Consider the following 27134-nt stretch of genomic DNA (forward strand, 5'->3'; position numbering starts at 1 on the left):
ATTTCTAGAAGGTACTATTAAAAAATATGGAGTAATTTGTAGGCACCAAAGTGTGTCTCTGCAAAATGTCTTTGGGGGTTTTGTATTATTCTCCGAAGTATATGATATTAAATTTTCAAATTATTTTTAGGAATTGCATACCCTAGACTTTTTGATATATGTACTTGGCACGGCAGTGAGATGCAGGTATCTGGATTACTTTATTCAGCAGCTACATGAGCAGCAGTCTTTTTACTCACCAGAGCAGTATGCAAATGCAACTGTTTCAGCATCCAAGACAGTTCACATATTCCCTGTAGTTTGTGTTCAACTGTGTGGATATAATCTAAATTTTCAAATCTGTGAATACACTTTAGCAGCCTTTTTTCTTACAGGAACAAACTGCTTAAAGTTTATATACTCTTTCAGGAATTGAAGAAATGGGGTTGGCATTGGTGGACTTAACCAAAATTTTGCTATCTGAATGTTCATGTTTCTACCTGTTGAAGGGTTTTCTTAATTATCATGCAGGTTAAGTAGTGTAGCTTCTGGCTTGGGTATCAGTGGCACATTTGAAAGAAATTGCTAAATAAAATAAAAGCCACCTGAAAATACAGGAAATTCAAATGGTATGGAAATGATTTATTAGACTAGGTTTAATGTAGCCAGGTATGCTTTAGAAATAAGCATTTTCAATTTACTGCTATCTTGTGAAAGCATTGTATTTATACTGTAAGTAATGCAGCACAGAGTTCCTTAAGCTTGGCTTATGAGCTTTGAAATCATTATCCCTATTTGGAAAATTTACTACAAATCATGTTTTGTACTTTTGTGATTCAGACCCTAAAAGAAAACCTTGTAGGTTACGCATCTATTCATTTGAACTTGCTAGTCTTATGTATTCCATGTTAGAAAGCTAATTTCAGTCTGAATTCAATTATTGTATACTATAGCATAAATGCGTAATACATGTCATTTTACATAAATGGTTCTCTATGATTAAACTTTGAAGTTTTGCTTTTTCCTTTAAGGATCAAGAATGATTTCCAGTAAAAAGTATTAAGTTGTTTCAGATTTTCATGGTCTTTATTCTAACATTCAGCCTCATTGTCCTTAACTATTCTGCCATATAAATTTTATTGATGTGCCTGAAGTTAATAAGGTCCATTTTTCCATGCACCCTGAAATGCTAGTTTGTTACTGACAGTCTTGGTTGCGTAGGCTGGATTGATCTTTCTGCATCATTTCATCAGGTAGAAAAGTATAGAAAAATACAGGTTATATTTTCCTGCCTTCCTTCTCTGTCTTGTCTATCTGCACAGTTAAGTTCTTTAAGGCAATCGTTTCCCTTAACTACGTAGCCGGCGTGTCACTCCGCTAACACTCAACTCTCGCTCCGATACTAACATTAGTCATCTTTGGCTGCCTCTCGGCTGCCACAGTGGAGGAGAATCACAGGTGAGAGACCTGGCTGTGCTGTCAACATACTTGTTTTATTTAAAAGGCGTGTAGATGTGGCGCTTAGGGACATGGTTTAGTGGTGGATGTGGCAGTGCCAGGTTAGTGGTTGGACTTGATCTCAAAGCATTTTTCCAACCTGAACGATTCTGTGATTCGGTGGTGTTGTCTGCTGTGAGCCTTTGGGTGAAGTGTTCTACTGCAGGTTTCTCATAATGTAGTGATTAAAGAGTTTTAATTCTTTAATTTTCTATGCGTAAGAACCTGACAGAGTCATTGCTGTCCTTTTAATGAACTTCTTTCTTAAATAAATAATTGCATTTATGGTTTTGTATTATCTCTCCTTGGAGACGAGATATATGTATCATTAAAATCAGGGTTTGGAAGTTAGCAGTACTTTGTCTATGAATAGAAACAGGTAATTCGTTGGATGGGAAGTGGTCCAACTTTGTTTTTACTTGTCTTTGGTCAAATCTGTAAATGACTCATTTTGCTAATATCAATGCTCCTTTTAAATCATATTGTTTTAACACAACAGATGCTTTTGAAGCCAAAGGTTTCTCTTTCCAAAATGCTCTTGGATATTAGTGTGATAAAATAATTTTTGGAATAAGGATGAATATAATTATTGCCTATGGTATGGCATAGCTTAAACAACTGTAACCTGATATAATTACTTTTAAATTACTTTCATCAAAATTTGAACGTATTAATTGACTTTGACATTTATCACTTGTTTTATATCAGCATAGGCTAATAAATGTCACTTGTATTGGCAGCGAAAAATATGAAATTATATCAGATGTCATTGGGGTAGGTTAGTGTAGTCCCGTGAATAAGGTTGTTTCTGCTCCATTTGTTCCGTGAGCTGTGGCTTGTACACGCTGGTAATGACTCCAGGCTACGTTGATTTGAAACAGAACAAGCCAAACCCATGGTCGTCTCCTTCCCAGCAAATCTGTGGCCCTTGGACTATTAGAAATTGTTTCCAATATTATGCTGCTTTTTGCTTTAGGTACAGGTAGGGATCGTCTTCTCTGTAAAAATGTGTGTAGTTTAGCTTTATTTTTCATAATTGTAGTGACCAGTTTGTACAAGGTGGAAGAACGTGTACCACCTAGGAAGGAGATCCCCCTGTGCGGGCTAATTGTTGGGGGCCTGTTGGGAGGGGGATTAGGATCTTAAAAAACTTCAACAGTGAGGATAAATTTAAAGGCTGGGGGAATGGATTGTGGCGAGTTACAAGAAAAAGATTGGATGAAACTTAAACAGGGACATGAGTGACTTTATATTTCAGATTGATTTGAGGATTACAAAGGCTGTGAGCTGACAGTTTGTTCTCTCTAATGGTCTCCAGTCATTTACTAGTTGTTTTTCTAGCTTTTATCTTTTCCTTTGTTAAATGTGAATGTCATGCAGCTTCCAGTTCTTAGCTTGTTGACCCTTTTGGCAGGCCCTACCTTATAACTCTGTGGGCCACATTTAAACCTGGCAGTTCTGTTGCACTTTGTGCCTCAAAACAGTTATTTACGAAGTAGCACCCAAAACTTGTTGTATTGAAATGGACAAATATTAAAGATTTTTAAACAACTGTATGACTGGGGACAATTTTGCTGTGTGCTGGTGACTGCCTGCTTGTAAATTTTGATAGTTTGACAGTGCTGAGCTGATGTTTTTCTTCCAAAGTGGCTACCATGAAGAAAGCCCCTCAGGGACATGAAACTACTGTAGACTTTCAGAAAGCAATGTTGTGCTTGATTAAGTTTAGACAGATGATGGAGTGATGTAGTAAAATCATTTTTGTTAAGGCATAATATAACACAGAATGTAATGTAGTACCATTGGGACTGATAAAAATGAAATACTAAAGAAAAACCATGCCCTTACATATAGCTTTCAGCAGCAGATGCAATAGATGTAATTTAGTTGTGTGGTGCTGGAAACATAATATTGATGTACCATGAATCAAGAGAAATAGCTTGTACCTTGCCTTGCTGTATGGATTGTGGCGATCTTGGTGAAATGAATCACCAAAAATGGTACTGTAAGAGAATTCCTTCTTTTTGATAGTGATGGGGAGGCGACTGTAGCCAGGTAAAAAAATCCAGTTACGTGTCTAAGTGGGGAACTCAGAGGTACTTCATGTGCTGGTGCTAGGAACTGCCAAATTTCCGTGTACTTAATTAATACTTTTAAAAAGAATGATTTCTTGAAGCTAGCTCTTACATGACTTGCATAAAATTGATAGTAGTGGAATGAGAGGGCTTTGGGACGGAACTTGCCTTGCATTACTTGCACAAATAACTTCATCTTTTTGTGTAGCATTTGTGTACCACGAGATAACTTATTTTTTTTCTGTTTTACTTCAAATGCTATTTTGTTTGACTTTTTTAAAGTTGCAATGACTTCAGAGAAGCTTAGTCTGTATACTCTGTGGCATGTAACTTCCTTCTATTTTTGACTTCTGAGAGATGACAGTTCTCTTGGTCTTTACTGTGTGCATTACTGGATGAAGAGATTTCCATTCTTTGCTTGTGTTTTTTGGTAGACAGTATACTGCTAACAGTTTACTAACTCCACCTTTCAACCCGAAACAACTGTTTTCTTATTAAGATGTTGGTGTATGGCTTTCATTCATTTATTCCTTAATCCTCATGTGACCTAGTTTCTTCCTGAAGTAAAATGAATTTAAATACCCTTAATATAGACATTGGTATTTTAAACAAAGCAGTCTAGTATCAGTGTCTTGGGTTCTTGAAAATCCAGTTTTCTTGGATGTCTTTATGTGCTGGTCACTAGCGTCAGATGAAAGTGAGTATTTCAAGAAATGGTTTCTTATTTTTATTTCATTTTTGAACTTATAAAAATTCCCCATTGTAGGCAAATTAAAGCCTTCTCACAAGAGGACTTTGCCTTCCTTCATTATTCCTCATTTATCTTTAAGCCACAGTGTGCAGATCCTAGTTGTTCTGCAGGTGAAGTCAAACAGCATTGCAGAACTGTGCATTTTGTATAATGGGACTCACAAGGAAGCTTCATACTTAAGACTCCTCTGTTTTCTGAAAACTTGGAGTTTAACAAAAATAATTTCAATATTCTCTACTTTTCTTTCAGGAAGTCAGCTTGATTAAAGGGCTGCTAAATTAATGGCAGCAGGGTGCATTGTGCAAATGAAAAAACCTGACCACTTTAAAGAAGTGATGTTTTTAAATGGAATGTTTGCATCCTCCCCCAGCTGGCACACTCAATTTCTCCCCAAGTATTCTTGGTGAAGAATTAGCCTTCTAAACTCCTAGGAGGCAGATTTGAGAAAGCATTAAAATAATTCCTTTTGCCATTTCAAGAGCCCCCCTGCTCTCCTGAAGGGAAAAAAAAAAACACCAAACAACAAAAAAAACCCAACAAAACAAACCACACCAAGTTATTTAGCTGTAAAAATAAAACCAGGCAACTCTTGTACATGGGTTGGTTTTTTGGATCTTTGCAAAGTGTTTTTATGGAACTGGTTGATATGACTGTTTATTTTATAAAAAGGACGAAGTGAAAACTTTATTTTCATGAAACCACTGACTTGCATAAATTTACAGTCTCTTTTGTGTAGAACAAGTTGTTGTTAGGATGGGGAAGGATGGGTGATCCAAATTGTATGTGAAAGCTGCAAGTGCTCAAACAGTTTGAGTTGCTGAGTCAGTTCTAATAAAACTTAAAAAAAATAATATTCCTATTTAATATTTGTATAACAAGCAGGTTTAGGGACTATATTGTGCTATACAAATACAGGAGAAAAAACCACCCATATCTCTTGAAATGAATGGGTATTCTTTCCTAAATGTCAGCCATGTCCCACATTCTCTGCCACTTTTAGTCTTGGATGTGTGTCAATTTTAAAAAAGCAAAAATAGAATAAAATCCTTTTATTAGTATAACAGATAGTGATTCATAGTTGGTGTTATGGCTAGAAATTGGTTTTAAGTATAATATTTTGGAAGAGTTTGAGCAATATTATTTAGACTTTTACTTAACATGCCTTTCAAAACCTTCTTTTACTGCTCTCGCTCAGTCTTTCAACCATGCAAACAGATATATTTGGACAAGATAACTTTTTTGATCTCTTTGAAATAACATTCACTTTACTGTTAAATAGTTATTTCTCTTTTCCCCCCACCCTTCTGAATCTTCCATTTGGTATTTGTATAGTCCTAAAATGCTTCATAGCAACTGGAAAACCACATTGAAACAGATAATGAAAAATGATGCAGACAAAGTATAAAAATATCTGTACATATATTTTAAGTTGTAGGAAAAGACTGTGCTTAATTCCTTGCATGGAGTAAAGGTTTTTCCAAAAGGAGGGCATCTTAAAGACTTGTACTTGGAAAATGTAGACAAGGGAGTCAAGTAACTCTAAAGATCATAAAATACAGCTGAGAGCGCAATAATGCGGAGATAAACATTCATAGCATTTGAACGATATTAGTTTTTAAAGGTTAAAATTTTAAATCAAATTGAGAGGAAACCTGTTCTAATTAAAAATGAGGTAATATGAGAATGATGGATGTTGAAATATTAAACCAAGGACAACTAGAAACAAAAAGATGTGCTCTGTCCCATCCTGTGCTCCCCCCTACCCAGCCGAAACAAAACCAACCAAACAAAAAACCCACAGACCCATAACCCCCCCCCCAAACCAAAAAACCACCGAAACAGAAACCATCATATGCTGGAAGTTTAAAAATTATTTTCTGGTTTTACTATCCGAAGGTAAACCAAATTCAGGCAAAACATTTGACCTAAATTTTGGCATATATGACTCTAAAATGGGGTGTAGCACACAAGAGGTTGGGTCTTCTAATATATGTAGCATTACAAAATAGTATGTTTGAACCTATGTTTCAGTACTGGCTGGGTGATATGAGAGCTTTGTTATGTGACAGAAAATTAAGGAGGCAGGGAGATGAATACCAAAAGCCGTGAGGAAGGCTGTAAGAACTGTAAGAATGCAGCAAGACATTGAGGACCAGAGTCTTGCAGTGCCTTCACAGCTGCATCTTTATACACAGTGTGAACTCTGTTATACTGAAATGAGTTCCTGGGCAATGGTAGGTAATCTGAGCAGTTTGAAATCCCAAATAAAAAAAGATACCTGTCAGAATCTGCTAAACAGTGTCCACCTTTATAAATTGACCAGCAACCAAAGCCAGTGAAACAAGAATGAAAAACTAGTTGAAACCAGTAAACTGTAGATTTGACAGTCCTAAGATACTTAGAGATTATTCACCATCACCACTTTGAAATAAACTGATAAGTTATTGAATTGTTGTGGAATTGTGTTATTGAATTTGGAAAAGATGACTTTAGAAATAATATACTTCTAAGATCAGGCAGCCTAAACCAAATGTTTTTAGAATTGAATTATCAAGTAGCTGTCAAGTCCTTAGGGAAAAGCATAGAATTAAAAAGAATAGAAAACTTAGAAATGGAAACAAAAAACTACATCCAAATCATTTTATAAGCTTGTATGAGAGAAATACTGAAGGGATTGCTTTGCAAATATGTTCCTTGTCTTTTAACTGCCCCGTCAAAGAATTTGATCTATTTAATGGTTAACTTTGTTTCCCATATTGAAGTCCATGTTTGGGTCTTGTAAATACATCCATACACCATTTATTCGTATTATCTTTTACTAAACTTCCAAGATAAAATAAAACCTGAAAGAGTTAGTTTCAAATGCATGTCATGGACGAAAGGTTGCAGTAAATGATGAATCTGATCATAAAGATATACTGTCTTTTGAACATTTCTGAAGCAAATCTTATTTTGCTGCTTTAATATGTTTGAAGTCCAAATTAATCTTACACCTAGATTAGCATTACTGGGATGTGATAATGGATTAAGCACTGATCTTTTTTGCCCCCTGTTTCATCAGCTGCTTTCTTCTGCAGGAGTGGTAATTGCTTTGGAATGGAAATCTTCAAATAGTATTTCGGTTGATAAAGATTTGTGCAATATCCATGCAGATATTCGTTTGCATTAAAAAGGATTTTCCAACTATTTATTTTGACACATGTTAAATAGTGTAAGAGATATCAGAATGTGAATCATAATTCCTTAAAGAACTCATGTAATAGCTATGTGAGTAGTCTTGCAGAAATATAAAAACCGTAACAAGGAGATCAGCTCATGAAAATTTTAAGCTAAAACCGAGTATCAAGTAAGAAAAAGAACATTTATCGTACAATACACCTTACGCTACAGGATTGACTATATGCAAAGTAGAACTGTCATAAGGGGACAATGTACAACAAGTAAAACACAAACATTAGTACTAACATTAGAAGAAAAGTGCTCACATTACCGATGTGAATAAGGTCTCCTATTTTTGATCCAGATAAAAAGTAATCTATACTATTTTGGTCTGGACAATTAAAGACATAGCTGCAAATTTGATGGAATTCCAACCTCAGAACAAATAGAGAACTCACCTTCAACACAGGATGAATTCACCAGGGCAGGTGAGTGTTAAAAAAGATAATGAAGATAATGTAAGTAAGGCTTGTAATGGACTTGGAGCTGTACATATGGCTGGCTACCTGAGATGTGGCCTGTGATCACTTGCAGTAGTTTGACCACAGCCTGGTTTGCAGGCAGTTTGAGCGTTAGCTGAGAAGTAAGACCATTTATGCTTGTTCCTCAAGGACAATCTCAAAACAATGGGAAAAACTTCATTGCAATTTGTAAGGGCAGCCAATGTACCACTGGGATTATGACAGTAACTCCTGGTTGCAGGAAAGAGATTAGAATTCCACTGACAGCAAAATATTGAATAAGAACACTTGCTAAACACAATTTGAGCTTTCAACAGAGAAAAACATTGCAGAGGACAAAAGGGGGAGAACCTGCCAACCAGTGACCTAATTTTACAAGAAATTGATTTTTGGACATGGGAGGTTACCTTCTGATGCACAAGACATAACAAGCTAATACTAAAAGAACAGCCAGATAGACTCCGTTTATCGCCTGGTGGGAGACAAAGCAAAATTTTCTCCAAAGTACACATTTTTAATTTTTACAAGTAATACAAGATGCTGACGCATTAACAATACTGCCAGCAATCAGTGTTAGAAGATCTGAAATAATCCTTTCTCAGTTTATAAAGCTTTTTCATCTCCAGAAGCTGATCGGGAGAGATTTGTCACTCTCCTTTTATTGCAGTATTAATAGTGGAGATTAAGCAACTGATATATTTACAAACCCTACATCATAAGTATGTTTAACATGGAATTTAGTAAGCGAGTGAAAATTAAAGCAAATATTTTCATTGATTAACATAAAAGTGCTGATTCCTTTTTCAGTGGTGAAAGCCTTATTGTTTATAGATGCAAACCCCTGAAACAACAGGTCATGATAGTTTCTGGTGTAATGGAAGTCAAATGAGAAAACCTTTGGATTCCTGGTAGCTCTTTCTTCTGGAAAAAATCCTGATCCCCACAGTGTTGTCTTCAGCAGTTTGATTCCTCCTGGAGTGCATCCTCTTGTGAAAAGACATGGCGATTTAGCTCCATCCATCCGAAATGACACATTTCTGGCTGAAGAAGTATTTCAGTTTGAGACCTCAGTGTATCAGCAGCAGACAGGTTCTTCTGTAGTCTTCACTTGCTGAAAATTAGGGCCGATAGTCTTGCAGCTAATCTCTCATGAGGTAACTTGTACTGTGATGTACTGACCGAGTGGAGTAAAAAAGCCAAAAAGGTTGTATGTAGCTAGAGAGGGTGCACTGAAGATGAGCCACAAAACAAACAAAAAAGTGCCCCCACAGAAAATGGTAATGGCAGCCGTAAAATCAGATAATAAAGCCATCCTACCATGAAGACGAAAAAGCAAAAAACAATTAATCCCCCCCAGAGAATCAAACTAAACAGAAAACAAAAAACAAACAGGCTTAGTACAGGGAAACACAGGCATATAGCAGCAGCCATGTTGCCACTAGAAAAATCCTGTCCTTAAGCAGATTAGGAGAATTCCTCTAGTGCTAAGCTTTCACAGTTTGCCTGCTATATATATTGTAGGCTGTTTTTGAATGCCTCCGTAAATTGCATGTCTAGAAAATGCATTCCAGAAACCTGTGGCTTTTAAGCCTTTTGTTTTCCAAAAAGAGAAGTCAGTTGTAAATGAAGGTGTTGTAAATAATACTGCAATCTGTGCTGCATCAGTGCATTGGAACAAAATTTGCTCTTCTGGTTTCTTTGAAGTTTGCATATGTACAAATGAAAATGTGTGAGCATTCCATTTATCCCAAGAAAATAGAATTTCTTTCTATACATGTGTATTGATAGACATCACGTGTATATACATTCATACGGGATAACGTATATACACTGACCAATTGTATCTCTTTAGGACCACAAGGAATGTAGGTACTTCATAATCTATATTACTACTGTTTTAGAAGCGTGGTCTTCTGAAAATTGGAAACTTTTAATTTCCATTTCCAGCACATTTACATGCACTCATTTGCATGCAGCATTTCTCGTGCCAGCATTGTCCTTTGTTCTGAGTAGCTTTCCTTCCTTGGGAATTCTCACTTGATTTTACTCGGTGAATCCAAGGGACTGTCCTCACTGCAGCCAAAGACTACTTTTGCGGGAATGCTGGCTGCCAGCATTTGAATATTCATTTCTTTTAGATGAACTGGAGATGCTCCTTGCTGAACTATGGAAGGTGTTGCTCAGTGCCTGGGCTGTCACACTGCAGACCTTTGAAGCTACCTCTCTTCTTTTGTCTAGAAGGACAAGTTGTTTCCTCTCTTCTGAAAACTTGTTCCTTGAAGTTGGTGCTGGGAGTTTTTTTCCAGTTTCAGACTCAAGTGTATATATTACATAGGAAAATAGATTGTAGGAATAGTAGCTAGCTATCTTGGCTAGGAGTCTGGGATTTGTCTTTGTGAACGACATGACCAGAACCAGACATGGCATCATAGCTGCTGATGTGTTTCTGATTGAGCTAATGGCATTATAATAATTTCCATATTATGTTCCATCCTGTTCTTGACGCTGCCTAACAGCTTGTTTGCCTTTTCCCAGATTCTAGCTGTACATTGTCTTCAGTGAACTGTTCACAGCTTCTCCCCTGTCCTTTTTGAAATTAGTACTAGTTTGGCCTTACATGGGTGTATGAGTACTTAGTTGTGTATATATTGATTCTGGCATTGTGTTGACCACTCGCCTAATAAATTCCTCACACTGCCAGGGATTTACGGAAAATCTGCACATTTGGTCTTGTGCAGTATCTACTAATGTACTTTATGCTGGAGTTAATGGAAAAACTTGAGGTCTCCTGTCCAACATTTTGCTGTAATAAAATAATGTACTTCTGATCTTCTGCATTTGTTTTTTTTACTTCTGTGTGTAAAATGTTTCACACGCTTAAAACATGACCCAGCTTTCTGTCTGAGCATGTGCAATACTGAGAATGCTTAGCCTATTCAGAGATGCAGGAGTGCAAGTAAAATAATTTTGTAATTTTTACAGTGAGCAGGGGACAACAAAAAGGTTGGCTGTCATCAAAGAAGAGCAAGAATACCTCAAGTCAGCATTTAAAAAAGAAAAAAAATACCACCTCAAAACACCACAAACCCAACAAAACAAAGCAAACATACTTTTTGGATGTATTTCACCTATTTCTAATTTGCTTAATAAAAGTAGAACAGGGTAGGAATAGCGTGGGAGGAGAGTAATCTTCACCGCTTACCTAAAGAAGCTTAACTAATATTAGCTTCCAATACCTAATACATTTTAAACACAACATACAAGTAAAAATCAAGCATTTAAGTGAAGGGTTCTTCTATTATTGCAGAGAATGCAAAATGTATTATTATGTAATCGGGGAGCAGGCTTTTAAAGCGTGCATGCAGTTCAAAGTTCTCTCAGCACCAAGAGGACAGGTTTGCTCTTTTAAGCTGAAAGTAGCTGAACTGGACCAGCTTTAAGCAGAGAGGCTCATAGATGAGACCTGCGGAGACACGGTGGAGTACTCCCATCTTAACTGCAGCTGCTGAGGATGGGCGTTTTGGAAAAAGAGGGAAGTCTGCTGGGGACGTGGCAGGGACCCAATCTGTTGGACAAGACCCGACTTTCAGGCCGTGCTGCTACGTCCTTCTGTACTGAGGAGGCTCCCGCAGCAGTGGTGATCCCTAAGGATAAGGGAAGCCGATTGTGGGAGATCCTGTAGTAGATGCAGTTAAATGGATTTCTGATGTCGGATGTTTGAGGAGGTTTACTCTGGAGGCTAACTTCAGGTTGCCAAGTGGGACACTGAAATACAAGATTTCTGTGATAACGTTCTCTGTAATACCTGCCAGATCCATGTGTGGGAACTGGTAGACAAAGACGAGACAACCCCCATGTGTGGTTGACATAATGGTGTAAAAAGAAGGGATTGGGTGTGATGGGAGCCGATGAATCTCTTGGGACTGAAGGCATCCTACCAGGAGGAGTGCTGCACCTCAGTCAGGACAGAATCATGCTGCGGGCACTAAAAATTAAAAAGAATGTAGAAGACTAGAGGCGAATCCAGAATAGCATCTCTTGTTGGAGTTCAGACTGGTCTTGCAGGAAGTAATGATTTTATTACACCCAAGTATTCTTTCTCTTGCTTTATCTGAATGAGGCACTGGCCCAGTCTGTGTGAGCAACTGGGAAATCTTCCACTCTCATGAGTTGTCCTGACTTTGCACCTTCCCTAACCTTATTTAATGTTCCCTGTTTGTTGTTACTGTCCTGATCTAAGAGTTGGTAGCACGGTCCTGGAACTGCATTTTTTTTGCTATTACAGGCTGGGATTCATGCCCAAAGACACTCCATGATGCTTTTGTCCTGTAGTATTTTTATCCTGGTAAACTGCATGTACAGAGCCACTTCCTTGCCCATACATCTTAATCCATCATTCCTGAAAAGTAGATACTGACAACACTATCCCACAAGTTATCCTCTTGTGGGTAACGTGCGTGGGATGTCTGTAACAGAGGGTTGTCGGTTGATGCCAAATACATTTTTTTTTTTTTTTACTTTTCAGGCTTCTAGAATGAATGTGGAAGCACTTGTAAGGTCTGCTTTGCTCCATTGCTCAGTATTGCACATGGCAGCTAAATGGCATTGCAAGCAGATTCATTTCCCTTTCCTGTACTTTGCTATTACATTGTATATTTGCCTGTGGGCTTTTTGAGCCCTTTTTTTGCTCCCTACATTTCTCAGGCTCCAAAGACTTAATTACCTTGGTAGGAATACCTGAATCTATGAAAGCAAAAGCCTATTGGGTAAGAAGGAAGCCACAGATGGAGATTTTTAGATGGTACAATGAACTTAATTTCCCACTTTTTCCATTGAAATTAATGGAAATTTGTGTGCTGAGGTCTCTACATTGTTTTGAAAATACTATCTTTTTGTCAGTCATTTGCTTTATCAGTTTTATTATCTCTCTAGGACTGAACAGGCAGTGGAATGCTATTTAAGTAGACTGAAATTAGCAAAACCTGAGATATTAAGGCTGAAAATAAGGTTTAGTACTCTTTAGTAGTTAGTTTACAAATAATTCTTTCTAGTTTGTTTTACCGTGCAGATTCTGCTTCCTAGAACCAGTGCACATTTAAATGCTCTGTGTACATTGCATTTAATGTTAAACTTGGGTAGAGCGGCTTATAAATATTAAATTAGAATTATTGGGAAAATGAAAAGAATATTTTATTCATCTATAATGTCTATTGATTTTTAAATAAGTAGGCATAATGTCTATTGATTCTTTTTTTAAAGCAAGTTGTACATTGCAATTTAAGCAGACTAGACATAAATGCTGGCTAGCCTTCTTACAGCTTCAAGCAGGGGAGGGAGTATGATTTGAGTTCCTTTATCTCCAGCTGAAAAATATTCCAACACCATGTTAACAAAGCAATGCACTTTCCGAGGGGCTCATCTCCTAGTTAGACAGCAGACTTACTACATCTGAAAACCTGCTTTTTTCTCTGAAGATACGCGTTTTTTTGCCAAACCTCTGATAGTTCTTGTCTCTGTGTGAGCCATCTCAGTATTTTTCTTAGATAAATGTCAAGCTGATGTTTTAATTTGTTTCAAAGAGAAATACTTCTATAAAAATAAATGATGGGCAGAAAAAAATCATAGTCTAATTCATTATTTAAGAAGACAGTGTGGAATTACTAACAGTGGGAAAAAGCCCAAGGCTGTTACCTGTGACTTGTTTTTTTAAATCATATAAGTGAGAAAAGACCATTTAAGATTTTAAGTCACTTAGCATATATGTAAATCTCCAGTAACCCCAGAGGCTGCACTGGGATTACTTAGGGTTTATATATGTTACTTAAGTCCTTCTGTAGCCAGTCATCTGTAATTTCTGGACTAGATGGTGGCTCTGCTTTCCAATGTTAAAAACCAGAATTCAACAAATACAAAGTCCGCATTAAAAATAAACCCTTAAATCCCAAAAGTTTCTGTCTGAAGCTGTCTAAGTAAACTGAAATGCTTCAAATGCAGTGGTGGATTTGGTGTAATGTTTTAGCTTCAAGAATAGGATTTAAATGTGAATCACCATCTTTCATTTTCTTTGCTGTGCTTTTACCTTGCGAGAAACGAAAAAGCGAAAATATGTTAAAAGAATTTTGCACCTGTTGTAATTGGAATTTGTTGGAACTATTCTGTCAATTTCTAAACTGTTTTGTTGACAGAAGAAAATAAGTTATCACGGAATTTAAATTTATAGGAGAATGAATGAACTTAATTCAGTTTTTATGTATGCAATGCATGATTTTACAGGACCACTTCAATTCTTTTAATGATCCTTGATTCTGGCTGCTGAAGTTACACTTGTGAGGGTTTGGTGAGCACCAGTACAGCTTGTGGTAGCACTGGCTGAGAGAAAACATTAATGTCTAAATGTGTATTAATGAGTTAAACATCTAAAGGAAATAAACAAAGAATTTTCTTGATGGAGAAGACATCATACTGAAGAGCATACAAAAAGGAGGTTGCTATCGGAAAGTTAAATCTTGAGTCTTTCTCTGCAAGCTGTTTAGGTTATTTCTTCACAGTTGGCCACTAAACTTTTATCTTTTTAGCTTTTTCTTTATAGTTTGGTCCCTCTCAAAAATGCAGAATGTTCTGTGAAAAGTCTTACAAGCATTTTTTCTCATTAGTGGGTGTCATAGAAATTGTGTTTTAACATAGTATTATGTTTTAATATCTACAACAAATATCCTTTGTACAAACTGTCCTCATACATGGGAAGCACATAAAAATTTAACTTCTGCTCTGAGAAAAGCTGTTGAATTGGGGCTGATTGTTAGCGGGGTGGGATAGGAAATTGCAACAAAACTTGAAAAACAACAGTGAGAAAGCTTGGTTAGAGATATACAGCTGCTTTTTAGCACCACTTTTGTACTTAACTGTTCTGATGTACTAAAAATTTTCCCGTTACATGGGTTACGCTTTACATGCTAATTTTTTCTTTCCAGTATGTGTAACTTTTTGCTGGTTGTATGAAACGTGTATCAGAGAAGCACAGGCTTTGATTCTGCTGTTCTAGTTCTGTAGTACATTAAAGATGTTGAGTTTAAAACAATGTATTGAGGTTTTTTTTATTCCCTAGAAGCTATTGCGAGCTAAATGCTTTAACCATGCACTGAACTGAACCTGAAAGTATGAAGGAAGACAGTGATTAGACCAGCTGTTGTGCTTTCTGTCAGGTTTCAGAAAAGCCCCTTCCCAGGTCCTCTTTTCAATGACTATTTTTGTATGAATTTGCAAGTCTTGCAAAGAATTCAGAAATTTCTTCTGTACCTGTAAGTACAAGCTGGAATATACCTTTAAAACCTGCCTTTGAAGCCAACACCTGAATGGAAAAAACCTTGCAGTTTCTCTGAAAGGTGTAGAGAATGAGGAGAGCTGTGCGCCCGATAGTATGGAAGAGTAATGATGGTACAGACAGTCCTCAGCACCTGAGAGGCTCTTCCTGGTGATGAAGTCAGTATTTGTTCTAATTTGAAGTATGGTAAAGGACAGAAGACAGAAGTTTTAGACATTGATTAATACCTTTTGTCTTCGTATATTTTCAAGAGAGTTCATAATTGTAATTTAAATGCAACAGAAAGAAAATCCTAGCCAGAACATGTCCTTGTAATAGAATCAGCTGTTTCTGTCAGTCCATTACAGAGCACACTAATCGCCCATCAGAACTAAAAGTCATTAGGCACAGTCTGCAGTTTCTCAAATCTGTGCTGTGGGAGCAAGTGCCTGTATTTTACCAGTACTTTAATTGGGGATGAATTTTCCTTTACTCTGAAACAGATCTCTTGGCACCAAGTAAGTCTCAACTATCCAACTGTATTAAATGTAAGGGTGTTCAGAAAATCTGTGGAAAGATGTTTCGTGTGTCACATGGTTTTTCGTATAAGAACTCGTAGTGATCCAAAAACCTTAGTTCACTTGACATTTGCACAATTTATGTTATACCTGAAGGACAGGACTGGATGTGTTTCTTTAAAAATATGCCCAGGGATGAGGTCAGTCAGTGCCTATGGTTCCCAGCTCCGTGTCTCTTGTTTTGAAAGCGTTAGATGTTGCTTTCCGGAGATACGTTGTGCCTCCACTAAGCCTGAAGATCGTCTCGCATACACCAGTATCAATCTTTCACCACACTCAGTTTGATCTGTAAATTACTCTTGCGTTTGACCTAGCACCATTTTGCAGTTTCACGTTTTATATTCCACCTTGGAGCACTGTCACATCTGAACATGACTGGCAGTATTGTTCCCTTGAAATTAAGAGAGTCCAAGATTATAATTTTAAAATTAGGGTAAGGTTGGCCGTTATTATAGTTCTACCTCACCAAAACTGAGAAGACCATTTAATTGCCAATTTTTTTTGTTGGTTTTATGGTTAATTTAAATATTCCAAAGCTGATAAAGTATTCGTTTGAAAATACGTGTGAAAGAGATGATAGGAGAGCATGTTTCAATTTAATGTTTGTTTTTCACTGAAAATGTTGTTTTCCAGAACTCATTATAAAAAGGTAGTTGTAGAAATACTTTGTGTTACAAGTCTGAAATGAGTCACACCAAGCCTGTAACCACCTTTTATTTCCAGGGGATGACAGTCTTCCTAGACACATAATACAAATGTAAAACTTCTCTGGCTATTTGCTTTTGCTGTAAAGAATATTTATTATCTGGGAATGAAGCAACAGAGCTCTTTCTTTCATCACTTCTGTCAAGGTTTTATGTTTCAGTTTGGCTGCAGTTTGGAGCCCAGCAGACATAAGCAGTATCAGAGACCATTCACGTTTGGCGTCAAAAAGGGAAGTTAAAATTCTGTTGTCTGCTTACAAAGATGTAAATACTGGCTGGCATCTGCTTATTCTGAATTTTCACATGGTTCTCGGCACGTGGCTTTCTTTGAGTTGATGGTCTTTAACTATTGCTTTGCAAAAAACAATCAGAGCACCCTTTGCTTGTCCCTCCTTCCCTGCTTCTGTTGAGAAGCAAGGATTTGAGAGGGGTGAGCTGAAGTGCCTCATGTAGACTGGCTAAGCAATGAAAAATTACATCTGCTTGTTCTGTAAATAATGTCTGGTCAGAGCAGATGTAATTAACTACTGAACTTAATGGATGCCTCGTGAGGTTACAGATGCTATCAGTCATGAACTAGATGAAGGCAAGGGAGCTTTATATGCTTGGAATTCCTTTTAGGACTAATTACTAAATATCTTTAAAATTGATTGCTTATGCTTTCAATTTCTGAGAGTGTTTTCACATGATCTATGTGGAATGGACTTGCTGCAGCTTTACGGGAGGATGTGAGACACCTCCATTGTTGAGGCTTTTTGAGGAACTAAACAGTGTCTCTTCCCTAGGACTTTCTCCCAGAGCTTTACTATTAGGAAACTTGGTCTTTTTTCAGGGTTTGCCAAGCCATCCATCTGTCTTGGGAGAGTGGTCTGACACAGATTTTCTTTTTGTCTAAATTAGTTAACAAATACGCAATTGTAAAGATAAAATTCTGTTGGTGTGTTGAAAGTCTTAGTCTAACATTGACAAAGCAATTGGTGACACGTGGAGTGCCTCTCAATAACAACCACCAAAACTTAATTTCTGCCTATCTGCTTCCCTAATACTTTAAAAGTGGGGAGTCAGTGAGTAACCAACCTGACAGAATAAACAGATCCCTTTGGACTTTTGTGAGATACCTGCTGATGATGATAATGTTGAGCTGACCAATGTCTCTTTTTCTTGGTTCAACTACAGTGTTGGAGATTGTCTCTTAACCAGTGTATTTCAATAAAATTTTGTTGGTGACCTTTCATCTTTGTTCACAGTATGTATTAACTGTGTACTGAATGGACTGGTGCACTGCTGGTGAGCCAGCCCGGCAGTTTTCACGAGGCACACATTGTTTTGTATCACTTTCATGTAGGATAAACCAGCAGGGTTGCCATAGTCACCAAAATTATGCTGGGCTTGATCGTTCGGTTTTAAACTCAATAAGGGATGTTTTAAGAGTTTTATAAATAGAGTTGGTGGTCAGGTAGACTTGATGTCAGCTGTCAGTTCTTTTAGAAACAACCTTTTAAGGAGTAGGGGTGTGTATAGTAGAAATGACAACTGACTTAATCATGGATTAATATTAGTACGAGCCAACAAGGGAAAGAATAAAACTGGATTTGTTTATTTGTAATGCTCTTGGCATTTTTAGCAGCTGTGATTGTTTCCTTGTGGTCGTTGCATGCCCAGTCTTGAAGGAATTTTTGGTGCAAGTCAAGACAGAGTAATTTTAAGAGCAGTTCCTAACAATAGCGTTACAGCTGCAGTCCTGTATGTCTCTGAGATGCCATTCTTTTCTGCATTTTCCAAAATTTTGTGGAACGTGACCTTTTGACTTAAATTTCTGAAACTGGTGCAGTCTGGCAAAATTAAAGAGAATTTGGAACAGTTGCTTCCATTATTTTGGATGAATGTTCAATGCTGGGCAGGCTCCTTCACATATAGGGTGGATCAGTAATCTGCTTCATGGCCTTGTAAAACTAGAATTAAGTAATGAGAAAGATTAATGAGCTAAGCTGTGCGCTTTACTCCTCTCAATATTCCTTCCCCCTTAGGCTAATCTGTGCAAAAATATAATACATATAAGGAAGATTTAGAGCATTTATTAAGGGTGTTATTTCTCAGATTTTAAAATATAACCTGCCTTTTATTTACGGAGGACTACCATGCATCTTGCTTTTTATATTGTTGATTCACATGCACATTTTGGGTAGCTGTTAGTGTTTATTTCAGGGAATAAGTTATCATAATGGTCTTTTGAAGCTACTGCTGTTGCAATTTATGGATTGTCTGTTATGAGAGCAATTTCACCTTTTTTTCTTCTGTTCTGCTGTTTTTTCTGTTCTTCTGTGCCAAATATAGGAGTCTGGGTTGCAAAATTCAAGCTGTAATCTTTAAATTTACTTTTTCTTGCAAATGAAATTACATCCTCCAAACGTAATCTTTTATGTGCTACATATAAATTAAAAATAAGTTTGGCAAGTGTATTTGAAGAGGCCTGCTGCCACAGTTGTTTTTAGCCTTGATGAAAACAATAAATTAGTTTGCTGATGTCTTAAGGATTGAACAGCTGAGTTACTGTACCTGCTATTCTTGATGTGACCAGGGTTCTCAGAGGTTGTCTTTAATATTCAGAAACCTTTCGCTATTTAACCCCAGCTGAAAAGCTTAGGATCAAATATGAAACTAGCTATTTTCTTTACTGTGAAAAGAAAGAGACTGCTGCTTGACTGATAGCATGAAATTAGAGTGACCCCGTGCTCTTGGTTCCAAATAACAGAGATAGGAATGAATCCTGCGGAGGAAATGAATCTTGGAGAATTGCAAGTCATTCATTGTGCTGGCTAGCAAGGGATGTGCTGGTACCACCCTGCCCTTGCCTGCAGACGCCTACTCCTTGCATCATCTGTAGCTCAGCTGTGGCAGCTGGTTTATTCCTGGGGTTGGGCAACTCTCCATTTACCCACTTGGGAATGTCGTTTGCATGCATCGTTTTTATTGTCATCTGCCTATCCAAGCCGTGATGTGTGGCTTTAGTCGTGTTTGTTACCATGAGTAGATTCAGTCTGGCTCGTGGTGTACTGTGTAATGTTGTATTTTGGGCTTGAAAACATGATGCAATGTACAAAATATGAAGCAGACATTTCAGCTTACATATACATACATACATATGAAAAAAATATATATATGGGAGTGGGCACTGAAAATATTCTGAGGAAAGTGGGAATTCTTGTCTGTTTTGAGATGTATTCTGAAATTATTTTAGGTCAGGTAACCAATACACTTAATCTTATGGAAAACCCTGAGGTTAAGTGATATGAAAGGTTAGAGGGCAACTTTTGGTGGCATATATTCTCGACAGATTAATGCACAGATATGACCTGGATCCTTAGCTTTGCTTACAAAAGAAGAACTTTGTGTTACCCAGGCAGGAGAGCTGGTGGGGGAGGGAAAATAATTTGTTGCATTTGAGAATTTTGCTTAACGTTTAAAGGGCTTTTAGCTTTATTTTCTTCTGCAGTAACTATAATTTGAAATAAATCCAAAGGCTTTTTTTTTTTTTTTTTTTTTTGCTGACTAGTAAGGGATTTCTAAGCTGAAGAGAAGAGAAAGGCTGGAAGACGATAAAAACTTTAAATGCATCATTGGCTGATTCATGACCTGTGAGTTTGAAGCTTGATATAAACTGATTATTTAGAGAAATAGGGTTGCCTGTTAGTTCAACAGCTGAGGTTTTTTTCACTGTTTGTTTTTCTATGTTAATGTGCTTTGCAAATGGCATTTTTTACAGACAGGTAGAGAACTAACCCAAATAATTTGCTTTGAACTTGTAGTACATTTAGGTTAACAGCTAATCAGTTAACTATTCTAGTGCCATGCCCATTGACCCAGAGGCTCTGGCACCCTGTCACCATGAAGGGAAGGGCAGTTCCAGACAGTTTGGCTGGTACTGGGAATACAGGAAGATGCGCTGGGACTAAGCTATCCATGACAATTCAGGATTTGTGTGATTGCACGCATAAGTTCTGTACAGTGTGGGGAAAGGTCTGGGAATTAAACTCTGTGTCCTCTCAATATTTTGAATGATTTGGCAAGAGCTTGGGTATTCATTTACAGTATTTTAAGTATCTCTGTAGCTATGCAGATGATCTAACAGTAGGATCCTGAATTTAGTTTCTAAAAAGTCAGTAAATTATAGAAAATACGCAGCATGTTCCATAGGTTAAGCCGACATTCAATACAGATACAGCTTTAGTGTTGCTGTTTAAAATTCTTTGCTGATAAATTTGGGAAACAAGTTCAGATGTAATCATTTCTAGAGAGAGAAATTGAGAAGTAGTGTTTCTAATAACCATTTACAATGATAAGGTGAAAAGAAGGAAATTATTTTTCTTGACAGATTCTGATAGGAGAAGCTTAGTGCAGGGTGGGTTTTTTTTTTAATCACCATGCAAAATTTCTTTCTGTTAATCTGATGGATGGATTACGGTTTGTCCTTGCATGGCCAGGTTGTATTTTCCATCAGAACTGAAGATTCCAACCCTCATTATATCATTTCTGTAATGCAAATGGTTATGTATAGAAAGAGATTTAATTAATCCCCTGCTGGTTGGTAGTATACCCTAAAGCAAACATAGTCAGCAAAGGAAAAATATTAAAACATGAGTGCACGGTACCAGGTCAATGACTGTCAGTGGAATTTCATCATCTGTGAAATATTAACTTATTAACTGAAATGTATTTACTGTTACAGCTGTAAAAATATTTGTCTGTTGTCCCAACTGGTATGATAGTGAGCTACCTTGCAAGAAAGCCAAGGTCAAAGGCAATCTGAGGACTCATGCTGTCCACTCTGGCAAAAATATGGAATATCCTGAGTGTTGCGATGCTTCTCACTTTGATTTGAAAGGACTACATTTAAGCTGCCTTCAGTGCAGACTAGCATCCAACTTTGCCTGTGGGTCTGTGCCATATGCGCAGCAACATATTCAAGGACAAATTACAAGACTGAGAGAAAGTGACAATTTTGAGTGATAGGCTCCTGTTTTCTTCACACTTTTATAACGTAATGTATCTGTTTAAAGGATATGGGTTGTATTGTAGGTCAGTGAACAAATAGATTTCCAGATTTTATTTCCATCTCCTATTGTGTGCATATATGTATGCAAAAAGCCAGCACCCTCTGCTGCCTGAAACATTCCTGTTTTCAGATGCAGTTTCTGTATACAAAAGATCACAATAGAATAAATTTTCAGTATCTATGCACTAAACAATATATTATTTAAACAGAAAAGTGATGCTTAAAATGGCCAGTATATTTTCTGTTCTAGCTTCCGAGCTGCCTCAAAAATGATGGGTCCAGTGAGGATTGAGTCCTATTGTGAAACCTGAACCGTAGCATGTTACGGCGTCCAACTAATTTTATATCTGCATGATCTGAGATGATGAACTTAGGATAAAAGGAAACAAATATAAGGAACTCTTTTGAAGGAGGGTATTTGAACCAGCTTTTTAGAAATTCCACGATGCTGAATTTCTTTCACAAGGTTCATTTTTAACTGGTTGTCTGAAAATCTGCTGCTGCTTTTGTTACACGTTTAAAAATTATGCCTTGAAATATGGAACTGATACAAAAAATTAACTTTCAGAACAGTCTGTTCCTGTCATTTGGGTACTGCAAGATTTAATACACTTCTTATTTTTTTAACATCTGTGAAAGCAGTTATTTGTTTCCACTTCTGAAAGTTCTGTGTGAATAATGTGCAACAATCTTTTAAAATATTCTTATGCTACTTATCACTTTGTATAAATCAAGTATAAATATAAGCCTCTATTTTAAGGGTTATATTGTTGACCTAGAGAGCAGGTGATGTGGAGGCTGGCTGAAGTAATAATGGTAAAATATATAGGTACTAGCAGCACAAGAGCTCAGGGAGGCAGATGTGCTGTCAGAAGAGGCAGTTTGAAATCGTGCATGTCCATGTGTCATTTTCATCAGAAGGGGTGATCTTAAATGAAAAATGTCCTTTAGGATATACTAGTGTATTTACTGAAAGGATTACGGCTGCACCCTATAAATAGCGTTTCAGACCAAGTAGTCACAGCTCAGCACTCTTTTATTAGTTATCTTCTTAAAATGTGATTTTATTTTTTCAGGATACATGGACATGTAATGCCAAACTCCTTTGTGGGGTGGATGGCAACCAGTCAAATCACACCACCTCCCTCATTGTTTACTATCTAAAACATTTAATCTGTACTATAAAACTGATTCTGAGTAGAGTTTCACCTTTATAGGGTACCGTTGGGCTTTTATGCTTTGCATAATTATTTAATCAGTGGTTTTGTCATGCTACTTCATATGTTTGAAACAACTCTATCTTTGTTAGAGGTAAACTCTCAGTTGGGTCCCATTGCACACATCAAAGTGTTAAGCCATCCCAAGACCCAGCTGAGTCTCCACCCTGCGAGCACATGCCTATCTCTGGTAGGCATTTCATTGTCTGTTCCATCCCCTGGAGATCCTTGATGTTCCTCCTGACAGTGGACATCCTCAAATAGGTGACCTGAAACGTGCTCTCTCCTTGCTTCCATGTCCAGGCATCTTCTTCCTTTTTCTTCCCTGGGATGTAACTTTTTTAGACACTGACTCAGTGGTGATTCAGGAGAAGCAAAGCTCATAAGTACACTGCTCACAGTTGTGTAACTTCCAGCTGTGATGCTTTTGCATTGGCCCCACCATTCATGGTCTGGTTTGGAGAGCTGTAAGAAGTGGTGTTACCAGCCCTGCTTTGGAGAAGCAGAAAGGAACGAAAAGGCTTCTCTTTTCTCCAGAGGACAGGAAAAGTGCTGTGGGAGTTGGGGCATGGCTTGATGTGCAGCTGGTAGAGTTTTTGAAGGGGATTTTAAGACTAACACGCAATGAGGTGTAGTGGAACAACAGGTATAAAAATTGATTGCTTTGATTGTGCTCTTTGTTGTCAAGACCACAGAGGTATTAGATTTGAACTACTGCCTATTGATTCCACAGCTGCACTGTGTTTGTCAAGGTGGAGGTGCAGAATGAAAGCAATTGCTACATGGATAGAATAATATTTCAATTGCATTGAGATGTCATCTGCCAGTACTTTTTTCCAAAGTCAGTCGATCACAGATTTCAAGGGATGGTTTCAGGAGCAAAGCCCAAGTCAGTCCTTCCTTTAATCTTGCATGTATTTAATCCTGAATTAGCTACATTATAGGAAGTATTAAAGGCGATTTTGTGTGAGTAAACCAAGTGTACAGTAAAGGAAAAGAAGAGGTTTGTCCATTTGTTAATGGATCATGATTGCCATGGTGTACGCCTGTAAGTCACCATTACCAGAGCTGTGCAGCTGCAAGGATGTGTTCTCCCTTTAAGTGCCTTTTCAGCTCTAACGACTAGAGCAAAGCTTGTAAAAACGAACCCTAAAAGCTCAAAAATTAGAAGGTAGATGAAGAGATTTAAAGGTCAGTGTTTTCCTTTTTCAGCCAGTACCATGAAATTCCGGGGCTTTATACATTCATTCTGAAGATTTCTGGGTCTGCATGTGTTGGAATAAATGGAAATGTGTCATTTGAGTAGAAAAAGTGCTCTCTGCTAAGCACTTCTGTTACACCTGGTATTCTTTAAAGAGGATAAATTAAATACATCTGTTCATATGATGTAAGAGAGATATATGCATACATATGTCATAGGCTATATACACCAACAGTATAATACATAATATCTAATAACAATATCTTACCTATTTATCCATTTGCAGTGGCAAAAAGCAGTTGTTACTACATAGACTTCAAGGTTGGGAACCAATTCTAACAAACGTGACTGGAAGAAGTACCTTTTTAGAATATAAACCACACAACCTGTTATAGATGCTAATGATTTATTATCTTACATACTTGAAATGTTTTGATTAGATCTTGACAAGTTTGTCTGATGACAGGAATTTATTTCTTGATGCTGTAAGCTGTCAGCCTTGTGATAATTCACACATGAAATTTGCTCAGCACTGTTAAAAGCTGTAATGAAATTTGCAATTGTAGAGTACTCGTACTTGAAAATAATAACAGCATGTTTAAGAGTTAATGATTTTTTAATTTTTTTTTTTTAGTTCTAGTAGCTGTAACTTTTTGGTATTTTTAAAAAACTTTGCCAAGTTGTGTCTATGTGTACCTTAACACAGGAGCCATGTTTGTCAGTAACACTGTTTATCATGAAAGCCACTAGTTACACACATGTGGAAAGGAGGTTACCCCTTTTGACGGATTTGGGTTGTTTTTCTATTGACTTTTTTCAGCATGCAGTGAAAAGGCTGATTTTTTTTTTTTTTTTTTTTCCCCTAGCGGGGAACAGCAGGTAGATCAGCGTTCCGAAAGGCAGGAACCGATGCACTGCTGCTGCCCGGGGCGTTGTGGCGGGCAGAGGGGAAGGCGCCTGGCTTCGGCCCCGCCCCTCCCCGCCCCGCTCCGCCCCTGGCAGGGCTCCTCCCCAGTCCGCGCCCCGCTCCCGGCGCCGGGAGCCGGCTCCCCCCAGCGGTGGCCTGCGGCAGCGCAGGGCCCGGCCACCGCGGGAGGGGGCAGCGGCGGTGTGCGGGGCCGGGCGCTGACAAACGAGGCGGCGGCTGGCTGGCTCCCGGGGCTGTGACCGCCGCTGCCCTGGGGATGCTCGCGGCCTGTTTACTTAAATCACCCCCTCAGAATTCCAGGGCTTCCTTTGCTTCTGCTGCTTGGGTGCGAAGTACCGCTCGTAAGTGGGAGCTGCATGTCATTGGCCTTGGATTTTTTGTGATAACATGTAACACAAGTGATGTGTACGCGTTACAAAAAAACCAGCAAAGCAAGATGCGTTCTGTCGCATGAATTTTTCCTTTTGGTGAGAATGTGGGGAGATCCATGCAGCAGGTGCTAGGCATGTTGTGTACCACACTTCTGGAAGTGGTTTGGATGGGCTGCTGGTGGGGTACGTAGGATGGAATTAATTACTGCCTTATCTGTGTTTAGGCCTGAACTTCAGTTACATTTGCTCTGTTGAGCGCTTGTATTTTAGTGCCTGCTAAGGCAATGTCACGCAGGCAAGGTGAGTAACTTGGGTACCCCACGCTGCTGCTCCATGCATCCCTGCAGACTCACCTCTTCTGTGCACTGCAGCAGTTACACACTGAGCGTCTGAAATGGCCAGATTCTTATTAATTTCACCTCAGTCATTTATTAATAAATAAATAATAACAAGTAAAATTCACTCAAGCTTTTCATTTTTTTTTTTTTTCCAGAAGGAGCTCAGCCTCCCCAGAAGAGGAAGCTTGTAAGTATAATTATTCTTTGTTCGTCACTTGGTTTGTTTTGAGCTTACTTATATAGCTCTTCAGTTGTGGAAATAATTTAAAAGGGCATATACTCTGTTTGCTGTTAGCAGTTTCAAGAAACTGTCGTGCACTTGGAAACGGCTAGCTTGTATTTCTCTGAGACTGAAGCCTCTATTCATTTTCTTAAGTGTAGTAGGAAAAGTAGTGGTAGTGTAAGCTTACTTCTAATTATCAGCTTGGGCTGATCCTGGTATGGAAGTAGCTGTGGTATTGAGTGTTACTTGCACTGACATCACTGAAGTGACTCCATAGAAGTCACTGATCGTTTGTGTGCTATGGACAACTTTGATCCGCTGCTTTTCGAACAGTCTGTTGACAGAACGCTGAGCACACAGCCCCTGGGCCACGCAGGTCCAGGTGGTTGTGGAGCAGTCAGTGTAATAGAGATATTTTGACCAAGTAGCAAATGTCAGGAAAAGTAGGCTTTTAAAAATGGGGTTTAAACAAAGAACAACTTTTTAAAAATACATTATAATGTTTAAGGAATTTTATTGAACTAAATTGTGTTTCAGTGATAGGACAGTTTAGCTTCTGCTATGCCTGCAGATTTATGGTGGAGAAATTGCATTATTGATTGCATTATATAAAAGAGAAAGCTTTTGTACTGCCTGCTATCGCGTTTTGATTTAAAATTGTTTCCCAAAGCTTGTAGACTACAGACATGAGGCTCACAAAAGCATATAACCTTTCTTCCTCAGGTTTCTGGCTCTAATGAGAAATGATTTTCAGTCTTTCAATGTAAGCTATCCCCTTTGTATAAGAAACAGTGTTTGGAAAATGCTGTGTAGCGCCAGTGATTCAGGGTTGAACAATGCAACAGATCAAAAGGCCTTTTTTTAAAAATGGGGCATGACCAGACCTTTTTGTTTAGCTCATATGACAATGGTAAACCAGTCAGGGAGTTATTTAAAGAACATGAAACACTGGCTGATTTTATTTTTTTTTTTAAAACCAGTATGCCTTAGAGGTTAGCTTAACTATATTTGATACATTTTTAAGAAAGGTGGTGCTCATGATTTGAAGATTGTGATGGTTCTTTGAGCAAATGGTGGGGCAGTGAGTTACCAGTAAGTTTTTTGTTTAATGTAACTTAAGATACTTTTGTACAAAACTTTTGGAATTGGAATTGAGGATGCCAGAGATAATCCCTTCCCTCGTTCAAGCATGGAGGTGGGTATGACACAAAACTACTCGCACATTTACATTTGAGATGT

The 27134-nt window shown here is 37.9% G+C and overlaps 1 protein-coding gene across 10 annotated transcripts in view; it reads left to right on the top strand.

Annotated features, from left to right (window-relative positions):
- MAST2 (microtubule associated serine/threonine kinase 2) overlaps positions 1–27134 on the top strand; it is a 194491-nt gene that overhangs the window by 57238 nt on the left and 110119 nt on the right. For 9 of the 10 annotated variants that reach the window (XM_040610484.1, XM_040610488.1, XM_040610485.1 and 6 more), the window contains one exon: positions 25828–25859. In XM_040610484.1, coding sequence (XP_040466418.1) covers positions 25828–25859 — 32 coding nt within the window. Of the gene's footprint in view, positions 1–25349; positions 25431–25827; positions 25860–27134 lie in introns of those variants that run through there. The other variant, XM_040610492.1, reaches the window with a different exon arrangement.

Source organism: Falco naumanni, chromosome 11 (assembly GCF_017639655.2).
Source record: "Falco naumanni isolate bFalNau1 chromosome 11, bFalNau1.pat, whole genome shotgun sequence".
In the NCBI taxonomy this organism is placed as follows: domain Eukaryota; kingdom Metazoa; phylum Chordata; class Aves; order Falconiformes; family Falconidae; genus Falco; species Falco naumanni.